Source organism: Hyaena hyaena, unplaced genomic scaffold, assembly GCF_003009895.1.
Source record: "Hyaena hyaena isolate Hyena2069 unplaced genomic scaffold, ASM300989v1 scaffold_599, whole genome shotgun sequence".
Taxonomy (NCBI): Eukaryota; Metazoa; Chordata; class Mammalia; order Carnivora; family Hyaenidae; genus Hyaena; species Hyaena hyaena.
The window spans coordinates 321,154-348,038 of NW_024081230.1; the positions used below are offsets into that span (position 1 = coordinate 321,154).

The 26,885-nt window shown below is 38.6% G+C and overlaps 2 protein-coding genes across 5 annotated transcripts in view; one reads left to right on the plus strand and one right to left on the minus strand.

Annotated features, from left to right (window-relative positions):
* The window catches only part of LOC120248592, a 40,163-nt gene extending 19,070 nt beyond the window's left edge, over positions 1–21,093 (minus strand). The window contains exons 1-2 of one of the 3 annotated variants that reach the window (XM_039256980.1): positions 20,861–21,093; positions 446–567 (exon numbers count right to left, since the gene is read on the minus strand). In XM_039256980.1, coding sequence (XP_039112911.1) covers positions 446–529 — 84 coding nt within the window. In that variant the 5' untranslated portion in view covers positions 530–567; positions 20,861–21,093. Of the gene's footprint in view, positions 1–445; positions 568–11,715; positions 11,730–20,584; positions 20,732–20,860 lie in introns of those variants that run through there. The other 2 variants (XM_039256979.1, XM_039256981.1) reach the window with 2 other exon arrangements.
* A 77-nt stretch (positions 21,094–21,170) lies between these two features.
* Positions 21,171–26,885, plus strand: part of SRP54 (signal recognition particle 54) — a 44,327-nt gene continuing 38,612 nt past the window's right edge. For both annotated transcript variants that reach the window (XM_039256987.1, XM_039256986.1), the window contains exon 1: positions 21,171–21,387. The gene's annotated coding sequence lies outside the window, so the exon portion shown is untranslated. The remainder of the gene's footprint in view (positions 21,388–26,885) is intronic.

The window sequence follows — 26,885 nt, forward strand, 5'->3', positions numbered from 1 at the left end:
AGGGACTTGAATGAGGGGGTTGTCTGGACAAGAAAAATGGGAACTTATTTTAGGAACAAAGGAACTGAATAAGCAAAAATTGTACAGTGCAAAAGCAGGAGAAGGAAACAAAGAGATGAATTTCACCTTTGATAAAAGTGAGGGAAATGGAACAGGAAACGAAAACCAGGACAATGATGTAGGCAGGGCCAGAGTAGGGCTGGGCCTTGTTTTGGAGGCGGGTGGGGATGGGTTAAGTGCCTGGCAAACAGGATGCCTTCATAAAATATTTGTTGAATGAATGGGGAGCCTACTCAAAAGAACTGGGGACATCACTGAAGCACCAAATGAAATACTGTTTAAAGCAGAATTCAGGACTAATTTTAGACCAGAGAGGCTGTGGGATTAGGGAAGAATAGGAGAAGCCTCAAAGAGCACTAAAAGTACATTAATGTAATGTATTTACTTTTTGGAGCGCTAGATGTTCTGAGGAAAGCATGGTTTCTAGAGGTAAGCAATTCCGAAGGTCCTCTGCTATGTTTTTCAACATAATGTCCTTATTATCTTGAGTGAATTCATCAAAATCTCCTGGAAAAAATAAAAAGGAAGAAATATCTTTTATGATTTCGGTCATACCTAAGTGAATACAATGGACATATTTTCCATCAGACAGCATCAATTTATAACAATAAATAAATCTTCTAACCAATGAAATATTCAAATTCTAACAAATGTTCCATTTCAAATAGAGAGTTTTTCTTTTTTCCAAACCGTTTGAAAATACAAAACTTGACTACTTCAGCCTGCTCAAGAAGAACAAAAGAATTTAAAATATATATAGTATTGGGGCCCCTGGGTGGCTCACTGGGTTAAGTGTCTGCCTTCAGCTCAGGTCATTATTTTGCAGTTTGTGGGTTTGAGCCTCGCATTGGGCTGTGAGCTGACAGCTCAGAGCCTGGAGCCTGCTTCGGATTCTGTGTCTTCCTCTCTCTGCCCCTTCCCCACTTGCACTCTGTCTACACCTCTCTCTCAATAAATGAATAAACATTAAAAAATAATAAAATAAAATAAAAAATATATAGTATTTTAGGGGCACCTGGGTGGCTCAGTGGTTAAGAGTCTGACTTCAGCTCAGGTCATGATCCCATGGGTCTGTGAGTTCAAGCCCTGCATCAGGCTCTGTGCTGACAACTCAGAGCCTTAAGCCTGCTAAGGATTCTGTGTCTCCCTCTCTCTCTCAAACATAAATAAACATTAAAGTAAATAAAAAAATAAGTAGTATTTCTACATGGCAATGAGAAAAGAATGAAATCTAGCCATGTGTAACAATGTGGATGGAACTTGAGGGTGTTATGCTGAGCGAAATAAGTCAGGCAGAGAAGGACAGATACCATATGTTTACACGTATAGGAGGATTAGGAGGAACTTAACAGAGGACCATGGGTGGGAAGAAGAGGAAAAATAGTGGGGGAGAGGGAGGGAGGCAAACCATGAGAGACTCTTGAATGCTGAGAACAAACTGAGGGCTGCTGGGGGTGGGGGAGAGGGGAAGGGGGGTGATGGGCATGGAGGAGGGCACTTGTGGGGATGAGCACTGGGTGTTATATGGAAACCAACTTGACAATAAACTATTTAAGAAAAAAAAGAGAGACAGAGAGACGGAATAAAAGAATCACTTGTCAAAAAAAAAAATGCAGTATTTTAACTATTTTTACTCAAGAATAGCACCGCCATTAGTTTTTTAGGGTCTTAAACTCACCAGTAAGTGATTAAATATTCCTTCTCTAACCATACAGATCTTAGTGTAGGAGGCATCACAGAGATTACTAAGAAGATAACTTTAAACTGAGTATCCCTGCCTCCAACCAAAGGTACTTAAGACTTAAGATAATAAGCACTAACAGCTGACACCAACTCTATAATATATTTAACAATGATCACGTTGATCTGCTGTACTTGAGCCAGCAGATAAAACTATAATTAAAACAGCGTATTTCTGGGATGCCTGGGTGGCTTAGTCGGTTAAGCATCCGACTTTCGCTAGGTCATGATCTCGTGGTTCGTGGGTTAGAGCCCCGCATCGGGCTCTGTGCTGACTGCCAGCTCAGAGCCTGGAGCCTATTTGGGAGTCTGTATCTGCCTCTCTCTCTGACCCTCCCCTGCTCATGCTGTCTCTCTCTCTTTAAAAAAAAAACAACAACAACAACAGCGTATTTCTGGGGGGCCCTGGCTGGCTTAGTTGGTGGAACAGGCAAATCTTGATCTTGTGGTCATGAGTCTGAGCCCCATGTTTGGTGTAGAGATTACTTAAAAAGAAAAAAAAGCCTATTTCTTTTTTTTTTAAAGACTTCTTTCTTTTTCTTTTTTTTTTTTTAATATTTTATTTATTTCTAGGAGAGAGAGAGAGAGACAGCGTGAGCAGGGGAGGGTCAGAGAGAGAGGGAGTCACAGACTGAAACAGGCTCCAGGCTCCGAGCTGGCAGTCTGCACAGAGCCCGACGCGGGGCTCGAACCCACGAACCGCGAGATCATGACCTAAGCGAAAGTCGGACGCTTAACCGACTAAGCCACCCAGGCGCCCCAAGACTTCTTTCTTTTTAATGTTTATTTTTGAGAGAGACAGAGACAGAGACAGAGAGACAGAGAGAGAGAGAGAGAGAGAGATACAGAGGATCCAAAGCAGGCTCTGCACTGATAGCAGTGAGCCTGATGTGGGGCTCAAACTCACTAACTGCAAGATCATGATCTAAGCAAAAGTTGGATATTTAATCAACTAAGCCACCCAGATGCCTCAAAAGAGCATATTACTGATGGCTGTGGCCTACTTTTGGATGATGTGGCAAAAGGTGGAGCAGTAGTGGAGGTAAGGGAGAGTATGTGTAGTAATAAAGATGGAGAAGGTCTAGTTAAGAGATGATGAATCTAGGTAAGGCTATAAAAGGGTGTTTATTGTTCTGTTGTTTCTACTTTTCTGTATAATATATTTTGGTTCTAAAAAAGATTATTTCCGGGGCGCCTGGGTGGCTCAGTTGGTTAAGAGTCCGACTGTGGCTCAGGTCATGATCTCACAGCTTATGGGTTCGAGCCCCGCATCAGGCTCTGTGCTGACAGCTAGCTCAGAGCCTGCAGCCTGTTTCAGAGTCTGTGTCACCCTCTCTCTCTGACCCTCCCCTGCTCATGCTGTCTCTCTCTCAGAAAAAAACAAAACAAAACATTAAAAAAAGTATTATTTCCAAGCAGCTCACATATAATTTTAAATACAATGTAATTTATCTGAAAGTAAAATACTTTTAAAGTTAGCTACTATCTGGGATGCCAAATGTAGACTGGAAAGTACTACTAATGAAAATATTTTACCTTTCTCTTAAAAGACTTTCTTATACTAAATTCTTGCTAGATAAAAGCATGCCAAGGGGACCTGTTTTAAAATAGCTGCAGAAGGAAAACAAGGAGATCCTGAAGGAAATGTCATCTGTCTCCACATTCCCTGCCCCCAATTCATGGACTGTTTTTAAGTAAGCTCGTGATTTCATTCTTAAACAAAAAAATAATTCTTGTGTTTGTTCAGAATGCTATTATCATGTCACTAATAACAATTAAAAGTTAAAAAGCAGGCCAACAGCAGCACAAGGAAATAAGCGGAGGTTTTCTGCTTTTAAATAAAGGTACTCTTCTTTTTCGCTATATTACTTTGTGCCTTACATACAAAGGATCTTTCTCTGCATAACTTCTCATTAAGCAATAGTAATTAATACAAGGATTTGGCTCACTGAACTGATGTGGGAAGGCCTTGGAGCTCTTTTTTCTCTTCTCACCTATCTAGCATAATGTTCTAAGATGTTCCTTCAAATCATTTTTAGAAGGAAGCAATATATAAATTATAGAGAAAAATACTATTAAAATTTATTCCGAACTGTTTTAGGTGGAACTTAAACAGCCTCTGTGATGTTTTTCAAAAAATTGGCCTTTTTAATTGTATTTGTAAAGTCTAATTAAATTTTCTCAAGGTGCTAATTAATACCTAACATCTGCTTAGCTTCCTTCCCTCCATAGATAGAACACTGTCTGGGAGCCTCTATGACTCACATTTAATTCTAATAATAGCACTCCCACCAGCGATCCTTAGTGGGTTCTCTCAATTTGTAAATGGTATCACTAGAGAAGCCAAAAAAAAAAATCTCATTATGTTAAACTAAGATATTTCCTATCCCAACTGTTTGGACTAATTCTGTAACATCAACAACTATATTAATAAAAAACATAGTTTTCATGTGGGTCTGCCTCATAAAAATGAGTCTTACAAAGGCTCCTGGATGGCTCAGGTGGTTAAGTGTCTGACTCTTGAATTTGGTTCAGGTCATGATCCCACGGTTCATGAGACTGAACCCTGAGTTGTAGATCCTGCTGAGGATTTTCTCTCTCTGTCTCTCTCTCTCCCTCCCTGCCCTTTCCCTGCTCACATGCCTGCATGCTTCTCTCTCTCTCTCCCTCTCTCAAAATAAATAAACTTAGAAAAAAATGAATCTTACAGTGAAAAAGGAACTTAGACTATAACCTATTACCAAATGGCCCACCTATCCACGCATCTCTGATATATACGCATGCATATATATATACATGTATATATATATATATATATATATATATATATATACACATACGATAGTTGTTTAGTCTTTGCTTGAACACATTCAGAGACAGAATGCCATCCTCATGCTGAGCTAGAATCTGACTCTCTATAACATTAACTCATTTTTCTAGTTTCAGCCTGAGAGGAATCATCACCTTTAATGCGATACATTTACTGAATGAACCCTTAAGGTATGCTAGACTTGGTGAAGTGCTAATTAGGTGGTACTATGATTATTTCTATTTTATAACAAAAACAACAAAAAATCTGAGGTCAGAGGTTATTTGTCTCAGTCACAGTGGCCAGAAGGTGGTGACTTAGGGTTTGAACACAGGTCTTAGTCTGAACTCTTTATTACTACTACACCATAGCATAGAAAGTAGCTGGCTAGTAACAGTTCTCCTATCACTAGTAGAATCTTCTCTTCTCCCCACTTCTGTCCAGTTCTCCATACGATGTGGCAGCCATATCTTTTGCCATCTGCTTGCTGTCTTCTGGACTGGTTCAACAGAAACCTTTAAATGTAGCCCTGAGCTAACATTGGCAATATAGTTCTCTAATCCATGACTACCTTGGTTTATTCTCTTCTCCTATCACATTGTAGCATCTAGGGTCCTGATCACTTCTGCTACTGGGTGATTCATCAATTTGGAAGGGGTGATGGTGGAGGTGGAGGCCAAAGAGTGTCTTGAATAGTCATATGTAAAGATCAGAGAAGCTGGAACAATGACAGATGGAAATCGCTGCAAATTCTAAGCCATCACAATAGATTTCTAGCTCTCTCTCTGGTAAAATATGTTTATTTGAGAGTCAATACTTCAATTAATGTGAGCATTACCAGTTGAGAGGTACTATGAAACCATGTATTAAATTCAGTCATTTAAAAAGTTAGTACTGAATGAAGAAGACTGCATTTGTTTTACCCCAATACCAAGGACATCAGGTGAAAAAGAGAATTGGCACCTCTTACCCTGGACAACAAACTCTGATTCAACCACATTCAAGGGTAAAAAGAGATTCTTCAGTTACAGCGATGATTTTTTTTTTAAGTCATTTATTTTGAGAGAAAGAGAGAGAGGGAGAGAGACAGAATCCCAAGCAGGCTCTGTGCTGTCAGCACGGAGCCCAATATAGGGCTTGAACTCATGAACTGAGAGATCCTGACCTGAGGTGAAACCAAGAGTCAGACTTTAACTGACTGAGCCACCCAGGTGCCCCCAACAATAATTCTTCAGTGTGGCCCTAGTTAAAGAGGATCCACATATGAGACTTCTGTGGTCTATAAAGGGCTTAAAGCTGTATGCTTGGTTGTATACATAAATATGTATATTTTTCTAGGAAGAATGTTCTTAAGAGAGCTTCAATAATTATAGCTAATATTATTGAACATTATGGAAATTTTTAGTGTGAGGCAACTAAAATTAGTTTTATTATCTATAGTGGTTGGCAAATAATTTATGAAAAGAACAGTAAGACATTTTTGCCCTAATAATGGCTGTAAGACAGATCAAAAAAGCATGATATGATAGGATATTACTGAAGTGTGTAAATCTGGACTTCACTTAATGTTATATCATTAACTATTTACTCTCTTATTAAAGTGAAATTCCTTAAAACATCATTTCTAAATGGTGTGCAATATTCCACCATTGTATATTTATTTAACCATTCACTCCTTCTAATGCACATTTAGATATTCAATTGTGAAAAATTAAGGACACTGCAACTGACATTTTCACATCCATCATCTCTTTGCATTTCTGATCATTTCTTATTGTAAATGATTAGAAGTAGAAGTACTTAAACATTTTAAAGTCTCTTGCTACATAATGTCAAATTTCTTTCATGAAAGATGATACCAATTTCTTTAACAGAAAAGAATATGTGCTTCATTAAACCCATGCAACAGTAAATATTACCATAAAAACAAACTTTGTTGTTTTAATTTGCATTTCTTTAATTACTGGTGAGGCTGACATCTTTTAACATGTATAATAGCTATTTCAGAATGTGTTGTAACAGTATAATGCTTGGAAAAAGATTAAAGAAAGGTGTTAGTCAGTTGCCTGACAGTAAAGTTTTCCTCAAATTACACGTATAGGTGGGAAGGGAGTGTAGAAAGAAAAGCTGCTCTAAAGGGTAACATTAATTTTTAAAAAATTTCCTAGCTATATTTAACTAAATATATGAGGAAAAAGAAGTCACCAAAACTGACAGTCTACTTCTACAAATCAAGTCCCACTTTTTATACCTAGTCAGTATCAAGTCCTGCCATTTTTGCTTGTAAATCCTACTTCCTCTTTATTCCCACCCCAACCACCTCAGCCACAGTCATCACTTCACACTTAGTAACTAGGATAAAAACATAACTAGCTCCTTGATCTTGGTTTTCCTCCACTATGACATACCTTGTACATCTATTTTATTTTATTTTATTTTATTTTTTTAAATGTTTTATTTATTTTTGAGAGAGAGAGACAGCATGAACAGGGGAGGGTCAGAGAGAGAGGGAGACACAGAATCCGAAGACAGGCTCCAGGCTCTGAGCTGTCAGCACAGAGCCCGACGCGGGGCTCGAACCCACAAACTGTGAGATCATGACCTGAGTCGAAGCCGGACGCTTAACCGGCTGAGCCACCCAGGTGCCCCCTTGTACATCTATTTTAAAATAATCTCACTCAAACCTCACTTTTCATGTTACCGGCTTCCCTTACAATTTTTGGATGTCTTTCTACTTTTCAACCTGTCAAATCTTACTCTAGATATTTAAGACCCTCTATATCAACTGAACCTAACCATCCTATTTTCTATTCTTATTATCCCCTAAACATAATTTCTGCTCAAGACAGGCAAATCTAGGGGCGGCTAGGTGACTCGGTTGAGCGTCTGACTTCAGGTCAGGGCACGATCTCGCAGTTCGTGAGTTCAAGCCTTGCCATAGGGCTCTGTGCTGACCACTCAGAGCCTGGAGCCTGCTTTGGATTCTATGTCTCCCTTTCTTTCTGCCCCATCCACCGCTTGTACACTGTCTCTTTATCTTTCAAAAATAATTAAAAAAAAAAAAAGAAGAAGAAAAAGACAGGCTCTCCCCAGTTGTTTTCCATAGTCTTTTCCATTTATACTGTTCCTTTCAACTGCATGACCTAGCCTTTTGCAATAAGGGCCTGTCCAAATTATTTTGTGTCCATGAATTCTTTTTTTATTAAAATATTTTTTTATTAAAATTTTTTTAAACATTTATTTTTTGAGAGACAGAGAGATAGTGTGAGTGGGGGAGGGGTAGAGAGAGAGGGAGTCACAGAATTCAAAGCAAGCTCCAGGCTCTGAGTTGTCAGCACAGAACCCACTGTGGGTCTGGAACTCACGAACCGCAAGATCAAGACCTGAGTCGACATCAGATGCTTAACCGATGGAGCCACCCAGGCACCCCTCCCTGAATTCTTACCTGTAACCTCTAGCCTTAACTTACCCATATCTTTACATCTAATGACTTATAACGCATAATTAAATACAAGGTTATATATATATTACCTATTACTCATTCATATCATATTATTACTCTGAAGTCCCTGTTGGAATTTTAAAAATTTATTGAGGGGACTTCTGGCCCCAGATAAGATGGCAACTTTTCTTACTTTCCTTTATTCCTCCCCTCTAACTACAACTAAATTCCCTGGAAATAATTCAACAGCCAATTATAAAATAGGAATCTAAAAGCTAGAAAGAAGGTAATCTGTCTAGGGGACTTAGGACTTGAGAACAGTCACTGCAGTGAGTTCCCTGGGTTTTCTTTACATCTTCTTTGTAGCTTGGACTGGGTACCAGAGAAACGCATCCCAGAACTACTAACAGGCTTAGGAGAGAAAAAAAAAAAAAAAAAAAAGAGTTAAGAAAAGGGTGCTATCTCTTGCCAAAAACTGGTAAAGGGGAAGAACAGAGACCTGCTGAGGAACCCTAATCTCCACTCCATACCTGGGGGAGCAGCAGACTATCCAGTGTTCAGGCCCTCTAACCAGTGGCATGAAGAAACCCAGGTCTGACATCTCCTAGCCATTTGCTCAGGGTGGAAAGCAAACTAGGACCTGAACTGCTTGTCCCCTATTCCCACCAGTGGAAGGCAGCTCAGCAAGTGAGGGCAGCCCAGTGTCTTTCCCCATGCAGGGGACATCAGCATAGATGGGACAAGAGCTGCAATAGTGCTAGAGCACAAGGTAGAGTTGAATAGCACTGCAAGGACACTGAAAATCAAATTGTTATCAGAGCTACAGCCCATACAAGCAGGCCAGAACCAACATGTTAAAACTAAGCAAGGCAACAAACAGCCTACTGATACAAAATTCAAATACGAACAAGAGTCTTAGCATAATATCCAAAACGTCTAGAATATGATGGAAAATGAATTATCACACAAAGAACAGAAACAAAGTCCTTAACCTATAAAGGAAGACAGATCATGTGTGCAGCAGACCTATCCAGAGAAACTTGACAGGCCAGAAAGGAGGGACAGGATATATTCAACGTGCTGAACTGGAAAAATATGCAGCCAAGAATTCTTTTTCCATTAAGGCTGTCATTCAAAATAGAAGGGAGAGATAAAGAGTTTCCCAGGCATCCAAAACCTAAAGGAGTTCATGAGCACTAAACAAGCCCTGCAAGAAATTTTAGGCGGGACTCTTTGAGGGGAGAAAAGACAAAACAAAACAAAACAAAACAGACCAAAAGCAACAAAGATTACAAAGGACCAGAGAACATCGCCAGAAACACCAACTCTACAGGCAACACAATGGTATTAAATTCCTATCTTTCAGTACTCACTCTAAATGTAAATGGATGAAATGTTCCAATGAAAAAACATAGTGCCATCAAAATGGATATGAAAACAAGACACATTTTAGACCTAAAGACACCTTTAGATGGAAAATAAGGGGACGGAGAACCATCTATCATGCGAATGGTCGCCAAAAGAAAGCCAGGGTAGCCATACTTATATCAGACAATGTAGATTTTAAAATAAAGACTGTAACAAGAGATGAAGAAGGGCATTATATCATAATTAAGGGGGTCTGTACACTAAGAAGATCTAACACTTGTTAATATTTATGCCCCCAATGTGGAATGTCAAAATAATCAATTAATCACAAACATAAAGAAACTCATTGATAATAATACCATAATAGGAGGGGACTTCAACAGCCTACTTACATCAATGGACAGATCATGTAAGCAGAAAATCAACAAGGAAACAATGGTTTTGAATGACACACTGGACTGGATGGACTTATCAGATATATTCAGAACATTTCATCCTAAAACAGCAGAATACACATTCTTCTTGAGTGCACATGGAACATTCTCCAGAGTAGATTACATACCAGGTCACAAATCAGCCCTCAACAAGTACAAAAAGAGATCATAACTTGCAGGTTTTCAGACCACAACTCTATGAAACTCAAACTCAACCACAAGAAAAAATTTGGAAAGATTGTGAATACTTGGAGATTAAAGAACATCCTGCTAAAGAATGAATGGGTTAACCAAGAAAGTCAAGAGGAAATTAAACAGTACATGGAAGCCAATGAAAATGAAACACGACAGTCCAAATCCTCTGGGCTGCCGCAAAGGAGGTAATAATAGGGAAGTATATAGCAATCTAGGCCTTCCTAGAAAAGGAAGAAAGGTCTCAAATACACATCCTAATCTTACACCTAAAAGGGCTGGAAAAAGAACAGCAAATAAAGCCCAAAACCAGCAGAAGAAAGGAAGTAATAAAGATTAGAACAGGAATCAATGATCTTGAAATTAAAAAAGAAAAAAAAAAACCCAGTAGAACTGATCACTGAAACCAGGAGCTGGTTCTCTGAAAGAATTAACAAAATTAATAAACNAAAAAAAAAAAAAAAAATAAACCCCTAGCCAGACTGATCAAAAAGTAAAAGGGAAGGACCCAAATAAATAAAATCATGAATGAAAGAGGAGAGATCACAACCAATACAGCAGAAATACAAACAATAAGAGAACACTATGAACAATTATATGCCAACAAATTGGGCAATGTGGAAGAAATGGACAAATTCTTACAAACATAAATTACCAAAACTGAAACAGGAAGAAATAGAAAATTTGAACAGATCCATAACCAGGAAAAAAATGGAATCAGTAACCAAAAATCTCCCAACAAACAGGAGTCCAGGCTTGGATGGCTTTCCAGGGGAATTCCACCAAACATTTAAAGAAGAGTTAACACCTATTCTTTTTAAGCTGTTCCAAAAAATAGAATTGGAAGGAAAACTTCCAAACTCATTCTACAAGGCCAGCATTACCATGATCCCAAAACCAGACAAAGACCCCAGTAAAAAGGAGAACTACAGAGCACTTTCCTGATGAACATGCATGCAATAATTCTCAACAAGACACTAGCAAACCAGATCCTACAATACATGAAAAGAATTATTCACCACGATCAAGTGGGATTCATTCCTCAGATGCAAGACTGGTTCAATATTTGCAAATCAATCATTGTTGATACATCATATTAATAAAAGAAAGGATAAGAACCACACAATCTTCTCAACAGATGCAGAAAAAGCATTTGACAAAATACAGCATCCTTTCTTTTAAAAACATTTTTTTTCAATTTTTATTTACTTTTGAGAGGGAGGCAGGGGCAGACACACACACACACACACACACACACACACGCACACACACACACAGAGTCTGAAGCAAGGTCCAGGTTCTGAACTGTCAGCACAGAGCCCAACGTGGGACTCGAATCCATAGACTGCAAGATCATGACCTTAGCCAGTCAGAGGCTTAACTGAGTGAGTCACCCAGGCACCCCTCCTTTCTTTTTTTTAATAATGTTTATTTTTGAGAGAGAGATAGAGTACAAGTAGGGGTGGGGCAGAGAGAGGGAGACACACAGAATCCCCAGCAGGCTCCAGGCTCTGAGCTGTCAGCTCAGAGATTGATGCGGGGCTCATACTCATGAACTGCGAGATCATAACCTGAGCTGAAGTTGGATGCTTAACTGACTAAGCCACCCAGGAGCCACTAATCCTTTCTTGCTAAAAACCCTTAAGAAAGTAGGAATAGAAGGAACATACCTTAAGATCATAAAGGCCATGGGGCGCCTGGATGGCTCAGTCGGTTAAGTGTCCGACTTCGGCTCAGGTCATGATCTCACGGTTGGTGGGTTCGAGCCCTGAGTTGGGCTCTGTGCTGACAGCTGAGAGCCTGGAGTCTGTCTCAGATTCTGTGTCTCCCTCTCTCTAACCCTCCCCTGCTCAAGCTGTCTCTCTCTCTCTCTCAAGAATAAACAAAACATTAAAAAAAAAAAAAGATCATAAAGGCCATATAAGAAAGACTCACCGCTAATATCATCCTCAATGGGGAAAAAACTGAAAGCTATCCCTTAAGGTCAGGAAAATGACAGGGATGTCAACTCTCACCACTATTATTCAACATAATGTTGGAAGTCCTAGCCTCAGCAATCAGACAACAACAAAAAAATAAAAGGCATCCAAATAGGCAAGGAGGAAGTCAAACTTTGACTTTTCACAGATGACATGTGTAAAACCCAAAAGACTCTACCATAAAATTGCTAGAGCTGCTCCACAAATTTAGCAAAGGCGCAGGATATAAAATCAAGGTACAGAAATTGCATGCATTTCTACACACCAATAATGAAGCAGCAGAAAGAGAAATCAAGGAATTGATCCTATTTACAACTGCACCAAAACCATAAAATACCTAGGAAGAAACCTAACCCAGAAATGAAAAACCTATACAATGAAAAATACAGAAAGCTTATGAAAAAAATGGAATAAGAAACACAAAAAATGGAAAAATATTCCATGCTCATGGACTGGAAGAACAAATATTATTAAAATGTCAATATTGCCCAAAGCAACCTATGAATTCAATGCAATCTCTATCAAAATAACACTAGCATTCTTCAGAGCTTGAACAATCCTATAATTTGACGGAATCAGAAAAGTCTCCGAATAGCCTAAGTAATGATGAAAAAGAAAACTAAAGCTGGAGGCATCACAATTCAAGACTTCAAGTGTTAATCATTAACACAGTTTATGGTACTGGCACAAAAACAGACACATAGATCAATGGAACAGAATAGAGAACCAAGAAGTGGACCCACAAATGTATGGCCAACTAATCTTTCACAAAGCAGGAAAGAATATTCAATGGAAAAAAAGACATCCTCTTAAGCGACTGGTGTTGGGAAAACTGGAAAGCGAGATGCAGAAGAAGAATGAACCCGGACCATTCTTTTACACCAAACACAAAAATAAATTCAAAATGGATGAAAGACCTAAATGTGAGATAGGAAGCCATCAAAATCCTAGAGAAGAACACAGACAACAACTTTTTGACCTCGGCCACAGCAAATTCTTACTTGGAATGTCTCTGGAGACAAGGGAAACAAGCAAAAATGAACTACTGGGACCTCATCAAGATAAAAACCTCCTGCATAGCTAAGGAAACAATCAGCAAATTTAAAAGGCAACTGACAGAATGGGAGAAGACATTTGCAAATGACATATCAGAAAAAGGGTTAGTATCCAAAATTTATAAAGAACTTATCAAACTCACCACCAAAGAAACAAATAATTCACAAATAAATGGGAAGAAGACATGAATAGACACTTTTCCAAAGAACACATCCCAATGGCAAACAGACACGAAAAGATGCTCAACATCACTCATCATCAGGGAAATACAAATCAAAACCACAATGAGATACCACCTCATACCTGTCAGAATGGCTAATATTAACAACTCAGGCAAAGAGTAGATGTTGGTGAGGATGCAGAGAAAGAGTATCTCTTTTGCACTGCTGGTGGGAATGCAAACTGGTGCAGCCACTCTGGAAAAAAGTATGGGGGTTCCTCAAAAAATTAAAAATAGAACTGCCCTATGACCCAGCAAAGACACTACTAGGTATTTATCCAAAGGTTACAAAAATGCTGATTCGAAGGGTCACATGCTCCGCAATGATTATAGCAGTACTATAGACAATAGCTAAAGTATGGAAAAAGCCCAAGTCAATTGACTGATTAATGGATAAAGAAGATGTGGCGCGCGCGCACGCATACACACACACACACACACACACACACACAAGGATAGTACTTAGCGATCAAAAAGAATGAATGAAAGAATGAAATCTTACCATTTGCAACAATGTGGATGGAACTAGAGTGTATTATGCTAAGCAAAATAAGTCAGAGAAAGACAAATAAACAGTCACTCATAAGTGGACTTTAGAAACAAAACAGATGGAACACAGGGAAGGGAAGCAAAATAAGCTCAAAACAGAGAGGGAGACAAACCATAAGAGACTCTTAAATACACGAACAAACTGAGGGGTGCTGGTGGGGTGTTGGGTGGGTGAATGGGCTAAACAGGTGAGGGGCATTAAGGAGGGCACTTGCTGGGATGAGCACTGGGTGTTAGATGTAAGTGGTGAATCACTAATTCTATTTCTAAAATCATTATTACACTATATATTAATGAACTTGGGTTTAAATTTAAAATATAAATAAATAAAAATAAGTATATATTAATGAACTTGGGTTTAAATTTAAAATATAAATAAATAAAAATAAGTAAAATAAAACTCTGTTAAGAGGAACAAATTACAGACTGGGAGAAAATATTTGCAAACCATATATAAATTGACAAAGGGCTTATACCTAGAATACATTAAGAACTCTCAAAATGACAGTATAGAAAAAATGCAATTAAAATTGGGCAAAACATATGAACAGGTATATCATCAAAGAGGATACTGAAATGGCAAATAGACACATGAACAGATGTTCAACACCATTATGGAAATGGAAATTAAAAGCTAATGATACATCACTCAACTAACAGAATGGCTAACATAAAAAATACTGATGGGGTGCCTGAGTGGCTCAGTCAGTTAAGTGTATGAATCTTGATTTTGACTCAGGTCCAGGCCCCATGTCAGGCGCTGTGCTGATAGCCTCAGCCCCTCTCTCTGCTTGCCCTCTGTCTCTCACTTTCAAAATACTTAAACATTAAAAAAAAAAGTACTGACTGGGGCACCTGGCTGGCTCAGTCGGTAAAAGCATCTGACTTTGGCTCAGGTCATGATCTTGCAGTCTGTGACTTTGAGGCCCGCATCAGGCTCCGTGCTGACAGCTTGGATCCTGGAGCCTGCTTCAGATTCCGTGTATCCCTCTCTCTCTCTCTGCCTCTCCCCCACTCATGCTCTGTGTGTGTTTCTCTCTCAAAAATAAATATTAAAAAAAAGAAAAAATACTGCTAATACGAAATGCTGGCGAAGATGTAGAGAAATTGATTACTCATATATTGTTTGTATAAACATAAAAATGGTTCAGCCACTCTTAAAAACAGTTTGATGGTTTCTAGAAAACTAAAAATGCACTTACCATATGACCCAGCAATTGCACTCTTGAATATTATCACAGAGAAATGAAAACTTATGTTAACACAAGAATCTGCACATGAATGTTCACAGCAATGTTATTTATAAGAAAGGCTTGACTGGACTGGGCATTTCAGATGGCTTCTTTACTCACATGTCTGGTGGCTAGGTTAGGATGGCAAGAACAATTACAGCCTGGTTGAGCATCTTGCTCTCTGTAGGCTAGCTGGGGATTCCTGAAAATTTGATAATCTCAAGGTAGTCAGACTACATACATGATGGTTAACTTCTCCCAGATCACGCATTCCAAGAGAAAGAAAGTAGAAGTTGCTGGTTTCTTAAGTCTGATCTGGATCTGAAAGTGACATAGTGTCACTTCTGCCATATTCTATTGGCCAAAGCTGTCACAGAGCCCCTCCAGGTTTCAAGGTAGAGAATACAGATCAGACCTCTCATGGAATGAGGGTCAAAGAACTTGTGGCCATTTTGTAAAAAGTTTTGTAGAAGAATTTGTACAAATACACTATCCATATTTAAAGTGTATAATTATATATACTTTGTCATATGGACACACTCATGAAACTATCACTACAATTAAGATAGTGGACATATCTGTCACCCCCAAATGTTTCCTTTTGCCCATTTGTAATCCTTCTCCAATCCCTCCACTTACTCAGTTGCCAGAGATCTATCTTCTATCACTATAGATGAGTCCGCGTTTTCTAGTTATAGATAAATGAAATCATGTGGTATAGTCTTTTTTAGTATGGCTGCTTTCACTCAGTATAATTTATCCATGTTGTTCTGCAAATACTTCTTTCCATTTACTTGCCAAGTAGTATTCCATTATAAAAATATACCACAGTTTGTTCATCCATTCGCTCATTCCTAATTGAAATGCCTCCCTCCTCCCCTTTTTCTTGCCATATCGTACTGACTAGAAGCTGTACTATGATGTTGGATAGTGGTGATGAGTGCACATCCTTGTCATTTCTGATCTTAGAGGAAAAAACTCAGTCCTCCCTCTCTTAAGAATGATGTTAGCTGTAGATTTTTCACAGATGCCCTTTATCAGGTTGATAATGTTCCCTTCTACTCCTAGTCTGATGAGGGCTATTATCAGGAAGAGGTGTTAGTGTCAAATGCTTTCCCTGGTCTATTGAGATAATAATAGTTTTCCTTTTTACTGAATATGGTGAACTACATAGATTTTATAATGTTTTATTCATTTATTTTAAAAAGCGTTTACTTTGAGAGAGGAAAGAGAACACACAAGTGGGGGGGGAGAGAGAGAGAGAGAGAGAGAGAGAGAGAGAGAATCCGAAGCAGGCTCTGTGCTGTCAGTGTGGAACCCGATGCAGGGCTTGATCTCCTGAACCGTGAGATTGTGACCTGAGCCAAAATTAAGAGTCAAGACACTTAACTGACTGAGCCACCCAGGCGCCCCTGATTTTATAATGTTAAACTAATAGTGCATTCTTGGGATAAACCCACTTGTTCATGATGTATTATATTATCCTTTTTATATATCATGCTCATTTTAAAGACAACAATATATTAAAGTACAAGAGTACTTTATCCTCTCTTTTTAAAAAATGTTTCATTTATTTTTCAGAGGGAGAGTGTGAGGGAGTGAGAGGCAGAGAGAGAAAGAGGGACAGAGGATCCAAAGTGGGCTCTGTGATGACAGCAGTGACCCTGATGCCAGGCTTCAATTCACAGACTGTGAGATCATACCCTGAGTAAGATGCTCAACTGACTGAGCCACCCAGGTGACCCAAAGGACAAAAGTACTTTAGAGAGAAAAGTATAATTCTTTCTTTGTTGTTGTTTCAGGTTTATTTATTTTGAGGGAGAGAGTGCATGTGCATGCAAATGGGGGAGGGGCAGGGAGTGAGAATCCCAAGCAGACTCTGTGCTGACTCCATCTCACAAATCAAATTGTGAGATCATGACCTGCACCAAAATTAAAAGTCAGATGCTTAACCCATCTGATGATGTCCCAACCATCCAGATGCTCCAAAAGTATAATTCTTCTTATTTGACAGAAAAATTTTAAGAGGTATCAATTTAAAAAAGAGGTACCAATTTGCTGAGTACACGTTGTTAGCTTTTGAAAAAAACAATTATTTTTGTTACCTCATAAATTCATTTGGTTTCAGTAAAGATTGGAATATCTTTGTTATATTGATACTTCCTCAGTGGTAATGCAATATGGAACTGAAGAGGTATACTGTCTGACAAATGTAACTATAAGCCAGGCTTTGCTTTTTAGATTTGTGGGAATTTCAAAGAACTTCTAACAGCTCTGTAGCTGCCGCTCACAAACAGGTCCACTTCTGGTCCGTTAAGATATACCTAAAATATAGGATACAGTGAAGCTTCTAGTCACCTACTGTTATCTTCTTTAAGCATTAAATATTTCTTGATAATTTTGTTAATTTTCTTAGAGCAAAACCTAATTTTCTATCCTTTATAATTTGACTCTTAATAGAAACTCTTTTGGGCTGTGCGTTTGACTTCCTCATTTGTATTTACAGATCCAAGAAAATTTGGTGGCTTCAGAATAGCATTTGTTAACAGATAGCTGTTTCAATGTATTTTTTTTTTTTTTAATATGCTTAATGAGGGTCCCAGTTGCAGTTCTGGCTCTCAGCTCTCCTCACTTAATGGATTAGTCACTCTCCTACACTTGGAAATCTAGATCAAGAGCCCACTTTATATACATACAGGAAATAGAAGAGAAGAGATGCTCTGCCACAAGATAGGAACCAATTAGCTGAGGTGCTGCTGTATTTTTCACTCCATTTATTTATTTATTTATTTGCGGGGGGGGGGGGAATCTTTGCCCCTCAGACTTGGTTTATTCTTCCTACATTGGTATTCATTTGTTTCTTAGATCTTTGGTCTAAGCTGTACCAAGGTAAAATGTAGGCTCCCATCTTTATTTTTTCTATATCTTCAGTTTATCAGGCATTGACATGTGCTTGGCTCTGGCCTGGTCCAAGCTACCAGTCTGATCCTAAATGACCGCAGGTCTTGGTGTGATACTCCCACTATTCCTTCAGAACCAAGAATATTATTTAGGGGTGCGTGGGTGGCTCAGTCTTTAAAGTGTCTGACTTCAGGTCAGGTCATAGTCTCATGCTTTGTGGGTCTGAGCTCTGTGCCGGGCTCTCTGCTATCAGCGCAGAGCCTGCTTTGGAGCCTCTGTCCTCTTCTTTCTCTGCCGTTCCCTTACTCATTCTTTTTCTCTCTCAAAAACAAATAAACTTTAAAAAAGTTTATCTTTCCTTTTGTGTATCTAAAACGATTATGATTTTATCTGTTAGCATGCTTTTTAGTTTCAATAAACTCTATGAAACTCAAAACTAAAGCCATACTCAAAGCCTATTATTGTCTCTTGCTATTCCACTGAATATTATAAAAATTCAAGGAAATTATACTTACTAAATGTCTAAGAAAATGTCATACAAATAACATATTATGCAAGTGACTTAATGCTAGAGATAAAAGATCATTTTTTTCCTAGAAGAAGGAAATGAATTAGGAAAATAAAAAATGGTTGATTGAAAGAATCTTTTGCGCTCTATTTAGGGCCACTTCATAAAAAAGTATACTTAGAATTTCAGCTTGGGAAGATGAGAAAGTTCTGGAGATAGATGTGATGGTTGCACAATGTAAATGTATGCAATGTCACTGAACTGTACACTTAAAAATAGCTTAAAACGGTAATTTTTCTTATGTGTATTTTACCACCTAAAAATGGTATACTAATAAGTTGTTTTTTAAGATTTATGTTAAAACACTCCATTTAAAGCAAAGCGATACCCTCATTTTGTAAATATTCATGTTAATAAACATTCTCAAAAATTCATTGTTGTTTTCTAAATCATTTAAAAAATTGCTTCAACTCTGACTGCAGGATCTGCTGGAGAAAGGCACAGAAAGAGCTTTTTAAAAAAGGAAAAATTGGGGCGCCTGGGTGGCTCAGTCGGTTGAGCGTCCGACTTCCGCTCAGGTCATGATCTCACGGTTAGAGGGTTCAGCCTCGCGTCGGGCTCTGTGCTGACAGCTAGCTCAGAGCCTGGAGCCCGCTTCAGATTCTGTGCCTCCCTCTCTCTGATCCTCCCCTGCTCAAGCTGTCTCTATATCTCTCTCAAAAATAAATAAAATATTAAAAAAAAAAAAAGGAAAAATGTACTCTAAAGCCAGTGACATTGGGTCTTCTTGTTTACAAAATTATCACCCAAAACACGCTTGCAAGTTTTCCTGATTTTGAAAAATGGAGTTTTCAACTGATATCTCTAAAACTGGAGATTTAGATTACAAATGGTTCCACAAGACTGAACTCTTGAGGATAAGAATATCTTAGTGCAAATGCCAGAACCAGGCAGTAGGTGGCATTTTTGTAGGCTCTCCGGGGTTTTGGGAATAAAAGATGTGCTGAAGAATGCAGAAAAAAACAAACAGAAACTACTACTGTTTTATAATCAATTGGGATATGATAGATAAAACTGGCAATACAAGATTTAAATGAGGAGACTCAGCATATTTTGACTCAGCAATTCCTATATTGAATCTACCTGTCTGGTTTTCTCTACTTTCCAAGCTAACTCACGAACAGTTTTCCAAGTTAATTTCAGTTTGGCATCTGAAATGATCCCCCCAAATGTGTAATAATAATAAAAATACCCAAACCTACTGACTAATAGCATCACAAAGAAAGAGAGTTCTAGGAAGAAGTCAAGTTTGGAAGTTATTAGCACACATGAATATTTCAAGTCATTGAGTCTGGATGAAAATAAACATGGGAATCAATGTTCAGAGGTATAGAGGCAGCATGGTTTTTTTTGGCATTGTTCTCAAACAAGGAATATCCTATTATCTTTGCTTTCAACAGGCTTCACTTTGCCAAACCAGATCTAACCATTCTTCAATAAATTGACCTAATCGCCACATTTCCCCGATTCTAAGTTGTGCTTTTTTGTATTATTAATTTTATGAACAGCTTAAAATCAAAAACGTCACCCCCACTCTCTCCCTTCCCTCGCCCCGAAAAAACTGCTGTTAAATTGATGGTCCATTTTACAATTGCGGAAATCATTGCACTAGCTACAGGTAATTTTGCTTGCAGGGTAAAAGCTTCCTGCCCCACAGCATGAAACATCTTTTGCAAAGTGCTTCTTCAGGTAGTAACTAACCTTCCTGGTAATCACAAATTCGTGGGAGTAATGGCGGTGGGGTGGGCGAAACCCTCCACGCCTTCTTTTCCTTCAGAAAAGAGCCTCTAGTGGCTTGCCTGAAGTCTGCAGCACAATCACATACAACCCAGAGCCAGGTCTTCCTGCACCCTGTTCCAAACTGGACTCTGAACCTGTTAAGCTTTGAGCTGTGCCCCCCGTCAGCCTCTCCTATAGCAGAGCAGAGACCAGCACAGCGACCCCTAGGAGGCTTTCGGCCTCATGCTGTCTTAGGTCCCCAAGGTCAGCACCTATCCTTGCCCCAACCACTTGGGTATGGCTCTGGTCGCTTACGGGTAGTTCTCATCCACTCGAGCAGCGCTGGGAGGTCTGCCGGAGCCACAGTATGTAGCAGCTGCATTATTGCTTGGCGCGCGGAGCGGAATTCCATCTTAGAGCAGAAACCACCACCAGTGAAGATTCGTAGTGCGCACGCGCAAGCGGAGAGCTGTCTACACACCACATCCGACACCGCGGAACCCGCCTCGCTAGGCAGCGAAATCCCTAAGCCCCGCCCCTTTTTGGTGTTCTCACATGCGCCTGGGGAGGAAACCCTACTTTGAATCGCACCTCCATCTCTCACTATTCCCGTCTCAGCTGGCAGTGCACAGTCCAGTCACTTTTTCTTAAGCTGACTTCTCGAGGCCGGAATTCTTTCCCGAGATCGCATCCTTAGAGAGCATCCTACCTTGCCACTTTGCTGCCGCAGTGATTGGGCAATAGGAAACGGAATGTCCAAAAGCCAGTCGAAGCAAAGAAACATCTCAATAAACCCTTTCAGTAAAAACACTGAAAGAACTCGGCAGGTGCCCCGGAAGCGGAAGTGTATCCTTTTCATGAGAGGCTGGACTTCGCCGAGTGGTGACGTTTCCCCATTGGGCGGAAGGTTCGGTGGCAATCGTCGGTCTTCCAGCTGGTGGGAGTTGGCGTCGCGGTGCTGGGCGCTGGAGCCCTAGTTTGTATAGTTTGTGAAGTCGGGCTGTGGGATCGCACCTGTCTGTCTGATCCCTGCTTTTCTTGGTTTCCTCCCACGGCGCAGGGGCCTCGCGAAGGAATCCCCGGCCCTTTGGGCCACAGCGATAGCGGTGCCTTTTGCGGTAAGTGTCTTGCTTTTTCCCGCCCCCGACCACGGACTGGCAGCTAGGGGCAGTCTCATTTCGGCTTGGGGGCTAGAGACTCCAGAAAGAGTCGGCTTCTCTGGCCATCGACTCTCATCACCGAGACTAAGGTGCACTGGCCCTTTTTCTTGTCGTGTGCCCTGTCAGAAGTTTTATTAAAGGATGCACTGTGACCCTTTTAAGTTGTCCAGATTTACCCGAGCCAAATTAGATGTAGGCAATTACAGGCCTGGCTCTTTGCTTTGCTCTCCTGATGAAGAATTTAGATGTAGCTACTTCTCCGAAAACCTTTGCCGTGTACCAGATTTTATTTTTCCTTGTCCTTTGTGCTTAACATATTGTACTGCATATAGTAGGCGTTCAGTAAATAATACGGGATATCAGTTCAATGCCAGTGGTGACTTCAGGTATACTGATTGCTCTCTCTGTACATTTGACACTTTCTTGAAACTCTTTCCCCTCTTGGCTTTCTTGATGCTTTTCTCACCTAGTTCTTTCATATGCTTAATTCAGCAGAATATTTACTTATTCCTATCTGTAGGGATACAGAAATTAATGACACAAAATACTGTCATTGAGGAGCTAACAGTAGAGCAAGATGAGTAATGAGAAAGTCTAGAAAGTTATAAAGAGCCTTGACAGCTAAGGGAACACAGATGAGATTGCTCAGGGGGATCTGTGAGCCTGAGGAGGTTGCTAGTCCAATCCAGCCTCAGTTTCCTCATCTAACTAATAACTTATTATGGAGATGAAAGATTAGGTGAACTATTCTAGGCAGTGTCTAGAATATAGAAGTGTTGGTGCCAAAGGGGAGAGGAATTATTTCCCTTAAAACTCTTTCTCTCGATGTTTTCATGTGGTCAGTTAGTATTTTCTAATTTAATAAAAGCATCTTCAAGCCCTTCTTCTAAAAGATCTTTCCTTTAATTCCACCTAACTGGAAATTCTGGATCTGCCACTGGAATTTACTAAGATAAATATAAGTGGTAGCTTTTAAAAAAAATTGATTTTCTTCTGTATGCTTTTGGAGAGGGAAAGGAATTCGTAAGGGCTTCTATCCCTGGTAATTATTTTCAGTTTTTTTTAGTTGACTACTTTTTGTTGGTTCTTTGCCATTCCTGGAACCCAAAAGGCCTTTCACAGTCTCTCCTTGAGAATCCTTATCTACATCCATGGCTTTTATGGCATTATCTTTGTATGCTAGCCATTTCCAAACTTATGTAATTTCTCTTGTTTTTTCCTGTAACTTCGGTCTCATGAGTGATATAGTTCTTTAGTTTCAGGAAATTCAGTAGGTCCAAAACCAAACTTACTACCTCCACTTTCCTTTTTTTTTTTTTTTTTTATGTTTTTCATTATTACTATATGACACATAGGAGTTTTTGACTCCTTGTTTCGACTTGAATTTGTGATATTTGTTCAATTTTTAAAGAATAGTAAAACGAATGTGCATAGTATCCAACTTTAGTAAACATTACAAAATATTTTAGTAGATGTGCTCAAAATCCAACTTTAGTAGAACTTTACAAATAACATTACAAAACCTTACAGCCCCTTGAACCTTTTCTGTATTAACTCTTTAATTTTCAAACTAATTTCTCTTTTATCTTCCATTCTTTGGTTAATGGCATCATTGGCAATCTGGTTACTGTTTGAGACCTTGGAGTCACTTTTGCCTTTTTTTCCCCCTTCATTTTCCACAACCATTTGGTCGTTACGTTCTGTAGTTTCTATTTTATAGGCTTGACCCGAGCCATTTTGCTTTCTGCTTCCCTGGTTTAAGCCCACATGTCTCCACTAGACTTTTGGAGTATCATTAGTGTATGTAGTCTCCTTGCTCTCAAGTTTTTCTCCCTCCAAAGTATTTGCTACATTGTCTCTAATATTTAAATTATAGAACAGGTTTGTCTTTTTTTGTTTTCCTTTGAGGAGTATTGCTTCATGTGATGATTATTAAGCCTGGCTGCACTTAATATAGAGCCAGGGAAGTTTTTCAAAATACCGATGCCTTGTTTTACTCTCCTAATTAAGAATTTAGATGAGGCCACTTCTGCCAGCACCTTTTGATATTACTATCCCTGGAGATTGATTCACTATTTAGTTTTTAGCTGATGGGTGTTAGCCAGATGTCGCTGAAATAACCCATTGCTTGAAATAGCCCATTCCTCCTCTTCCGCATTTTCAGTCTATGTTCAACTTCAGGACAAACTGTTTCCAAGGAATTCTTTTGACTTGTTTTAATCTTGGTAAAAGTTTACATAAAAATTCTTGTTATGATTACCCTGATAGTCAAAAAAGTAGCTTAAAGAAATGGTTCTCATTGTTTTTGAGCTATTACCCCTTGTTGCTAACTGAATTTTTGGTATGTCTTTTCTTATATCAAACTATGAAGTGTTGCATTGTTGTTGTTTTTCGATTAAAATGAGTTTTAAAATTTGGAAACAGATTATTTTAATGAAGAGGGAATTTCCTGATACTTTTTAACATAATTGAATATAACCTTTGGTTATATTAAAGCAGGTAAAGCAGTGATGGTATTGATGTATAATTTATCTTCTGAAGTTAATAGAGGAGTCTTATCTGTATTAACTTGATGTAATTTATTGACTTGGAGTTAGAGCTTTTCTCATGCCGGGACAATTCCTGGAACACATAGTAGGTGTTTAGAGAATGAATAATTAGGGGCGCCTGGGTGGCTCAGTTGGTTAAGCATCTGACTTCAGCTCAGGTCATGATCTCACAGTTTGTTTGAGCCCCGCATTGGGCTCTGTGCTGACAGCTTGGAGGCTGGAGGCTGCTTCAGACTCTGTATCTCCTTCTCTCTCTGCCCCTCCCCCACTTGTGCTGTGTCTCTCTCTGTCTCTCAAAAATAAATAAATGTGTAAAAAAATTTTTTTTAAAGAATGAATAATGAAATGAATCCAAGTGGCAACTTCCTCTCAATCCCCAGTATAATATCATTATAATTCTCACAAGGAGAACTTTGAAAAATAATTAATTTTCCCTTTGACTTAAAAAAATAATAGTTTTAGTCATACCAAAAATTTATAAATTACAAAAGGATGTAAGTAAGAAAATAAAAATTCACCATCCAGAAATGATGTTATTTGCTAACGGCTTTACTGAAATAAAATTCACATATCATACAATTCACCTAAACTGTACAATTCAGTGCTTTTTAGTGTATTGACAGAGTTGTGCAGTCATCACCACAGTCAATTTTAGAACATTTTCATCACTCCATGAAGAAACGCCATACTCATTAATAGTCCCTCCTCATTTCCCCCCAACTTCTGAGCCCTAACCAACTATTAATCCACTTCCTGTCTCTGTAGATTTACTTCTGGACATTTCATATAAATGGAATCATAGAGTATATCATCTCTTGTCACTGGTTTCTTTCATGTAGATTATGTTTTCAATATTCATCCATGTTGTAGGATGTATCAGTACTTCATTTCTTTCTTTTCTTTTTTTTTACAATTTAAATTCAAATTAGTTAACATAGAGTGTAGTCTTGGCTTCAGGAGCAGAACCCTGAAGTGATTCATCTCTTCCATATAACACCCAGTGCTCATCCCAAGTGATGAGCCCATCACCCATTTAACCCATCCTCCCACCTGCTCTCCCCACAGCAACCCTCAGTTTGTTCCCTGTATTTCAGAGTCTCTTGTGGTTTGCCTCCCTCTCTGTTTTTGTCTTATTTTTCCGTCTCCTATGTTCATTGGTTGTGCTTCTCAAATCCCACATTTGAAATCATACAATATCTTTCTCTGACTGACTTATTTCACTTAGCATAATAGACTCTAGTTCCATCCATGTTGTTGCAAATGGCAAGATTTCATTCTTTTTCATTGCTGAGTAGTATTCCACCGCATACCACATCTTCTGTATCCATTCATCAGTCGATGGACATTTGAGCAATTGTTCATAGTGCTGCGATAAACATTGGGGTGCATGTGTTCCTTCAAATCAGCATTTTTGTATCCTTTAGATAAATACCTAGTAGTGCATTTGCTAGGTCATAGGGTAGTTCAATTTTTAACTTTTTGAGGAGCCGACACTTTTTCAGAGTGGCTGTACTAGTTTGCATTCTCACCAACAGTGCAGAAGGGTTCCCCTTTCTCTGCATCCTTGCCAACATCTGTTCTTTCCTGAGTTGTTCATTTTAGCCATTCTGACAAGTGTGAGGTGATATCTCATTGTGGATTTGATTTGTATTTCCCTGATGATGAGTGATGTTGAACATCTTTTTGTGTGTCTGTGAACCATCTGGATGTCCTCTTTGAAAAAGTGTCTATTCATGTCTTTTGCCCATTTCTTCACTGGATTATTTGTTTTTTGGGTGTTGAGTTTGTTAATTTCTTTATAGATTTTGGATACTAACCTTTTATCTGATATGTTATTTGCAAATATCTTCTCCCATTCTGTTGGTTGCCTGTTAGTTTTGTTGATTGGTTTCCTTCTCTGTGTTCATTTCTTTTTATTATCAGATATTCCATTTTATGGGTATATCACATTATTTTTACCCACTCATCAGTTGAGGAATGTTTGGGTTCTTTCTACTTTTTGGCTAGAGTGAATAATGTTGCCAATGGCCATTCACGTACAGAATTTTGTTTGGATACGTCTTACTTCTCTTGACTGTATGTAGGAGTGGAATTGCTGGATCGTGTATAGTAACTCTATGTTTCACATTCTGAGGAATTGCCAAACTGTTTCCAAGAGGCTGTACCATTTTACATTCCCACCAGCAGTGTATGAAAGTTCTGATTTCTTCACATTCTGAACAACACTTATTATGTCTTTTTGCCTGCAGTCACCCTATTGTGTGTGAAGTACTATCTGAGTGTGTCTTTGATTTGCATTTCCCTGGAGGTTAATGATATTTTTTGATATTTGTTTATGATAAAAATGGATTGTATAATAAATGCAGTTTTGTATTCTGCTTTTTGCATTTAAGCATGTTTTTAACATTAGCAAGCATGTTTATAAAAGAATTTCCCTCATTACTGCTTCCCTTTTCATTACCCCAAACCATGATTCTTATGAAAACTTGCCTTAATTATATGCATAGAAAATAAAATCTGTAGGAACGTATACCAGATTGTTATTGGTGGATATCAGGGGACAAGAAGGTGTAAGATTAGGGGAATTATGTTTTCTACCTTTACTACTTCTGCAGTGTTTGAATTATTACAGTGAATGTGTATCCTCCTGTAATCACAAGTCATAAATTATTATGAATTATTTCCTTGGACGACTAAGCTTCAGTATGAAAAAAAATCCATAAATTTAAGTCATAATTAATGTTACATTGTTGGTTATTCAAATATAATAATTTTAATAAATAAAATACAGATAGTCCACTTTGTTAAATAAATTTACTTTTCTGTTATCCTAGAATATGAATACATATGCTATACAGAATTTAAATATGTATCCATATCTTTAGTATTATAGTCAGGAAAGCAAGT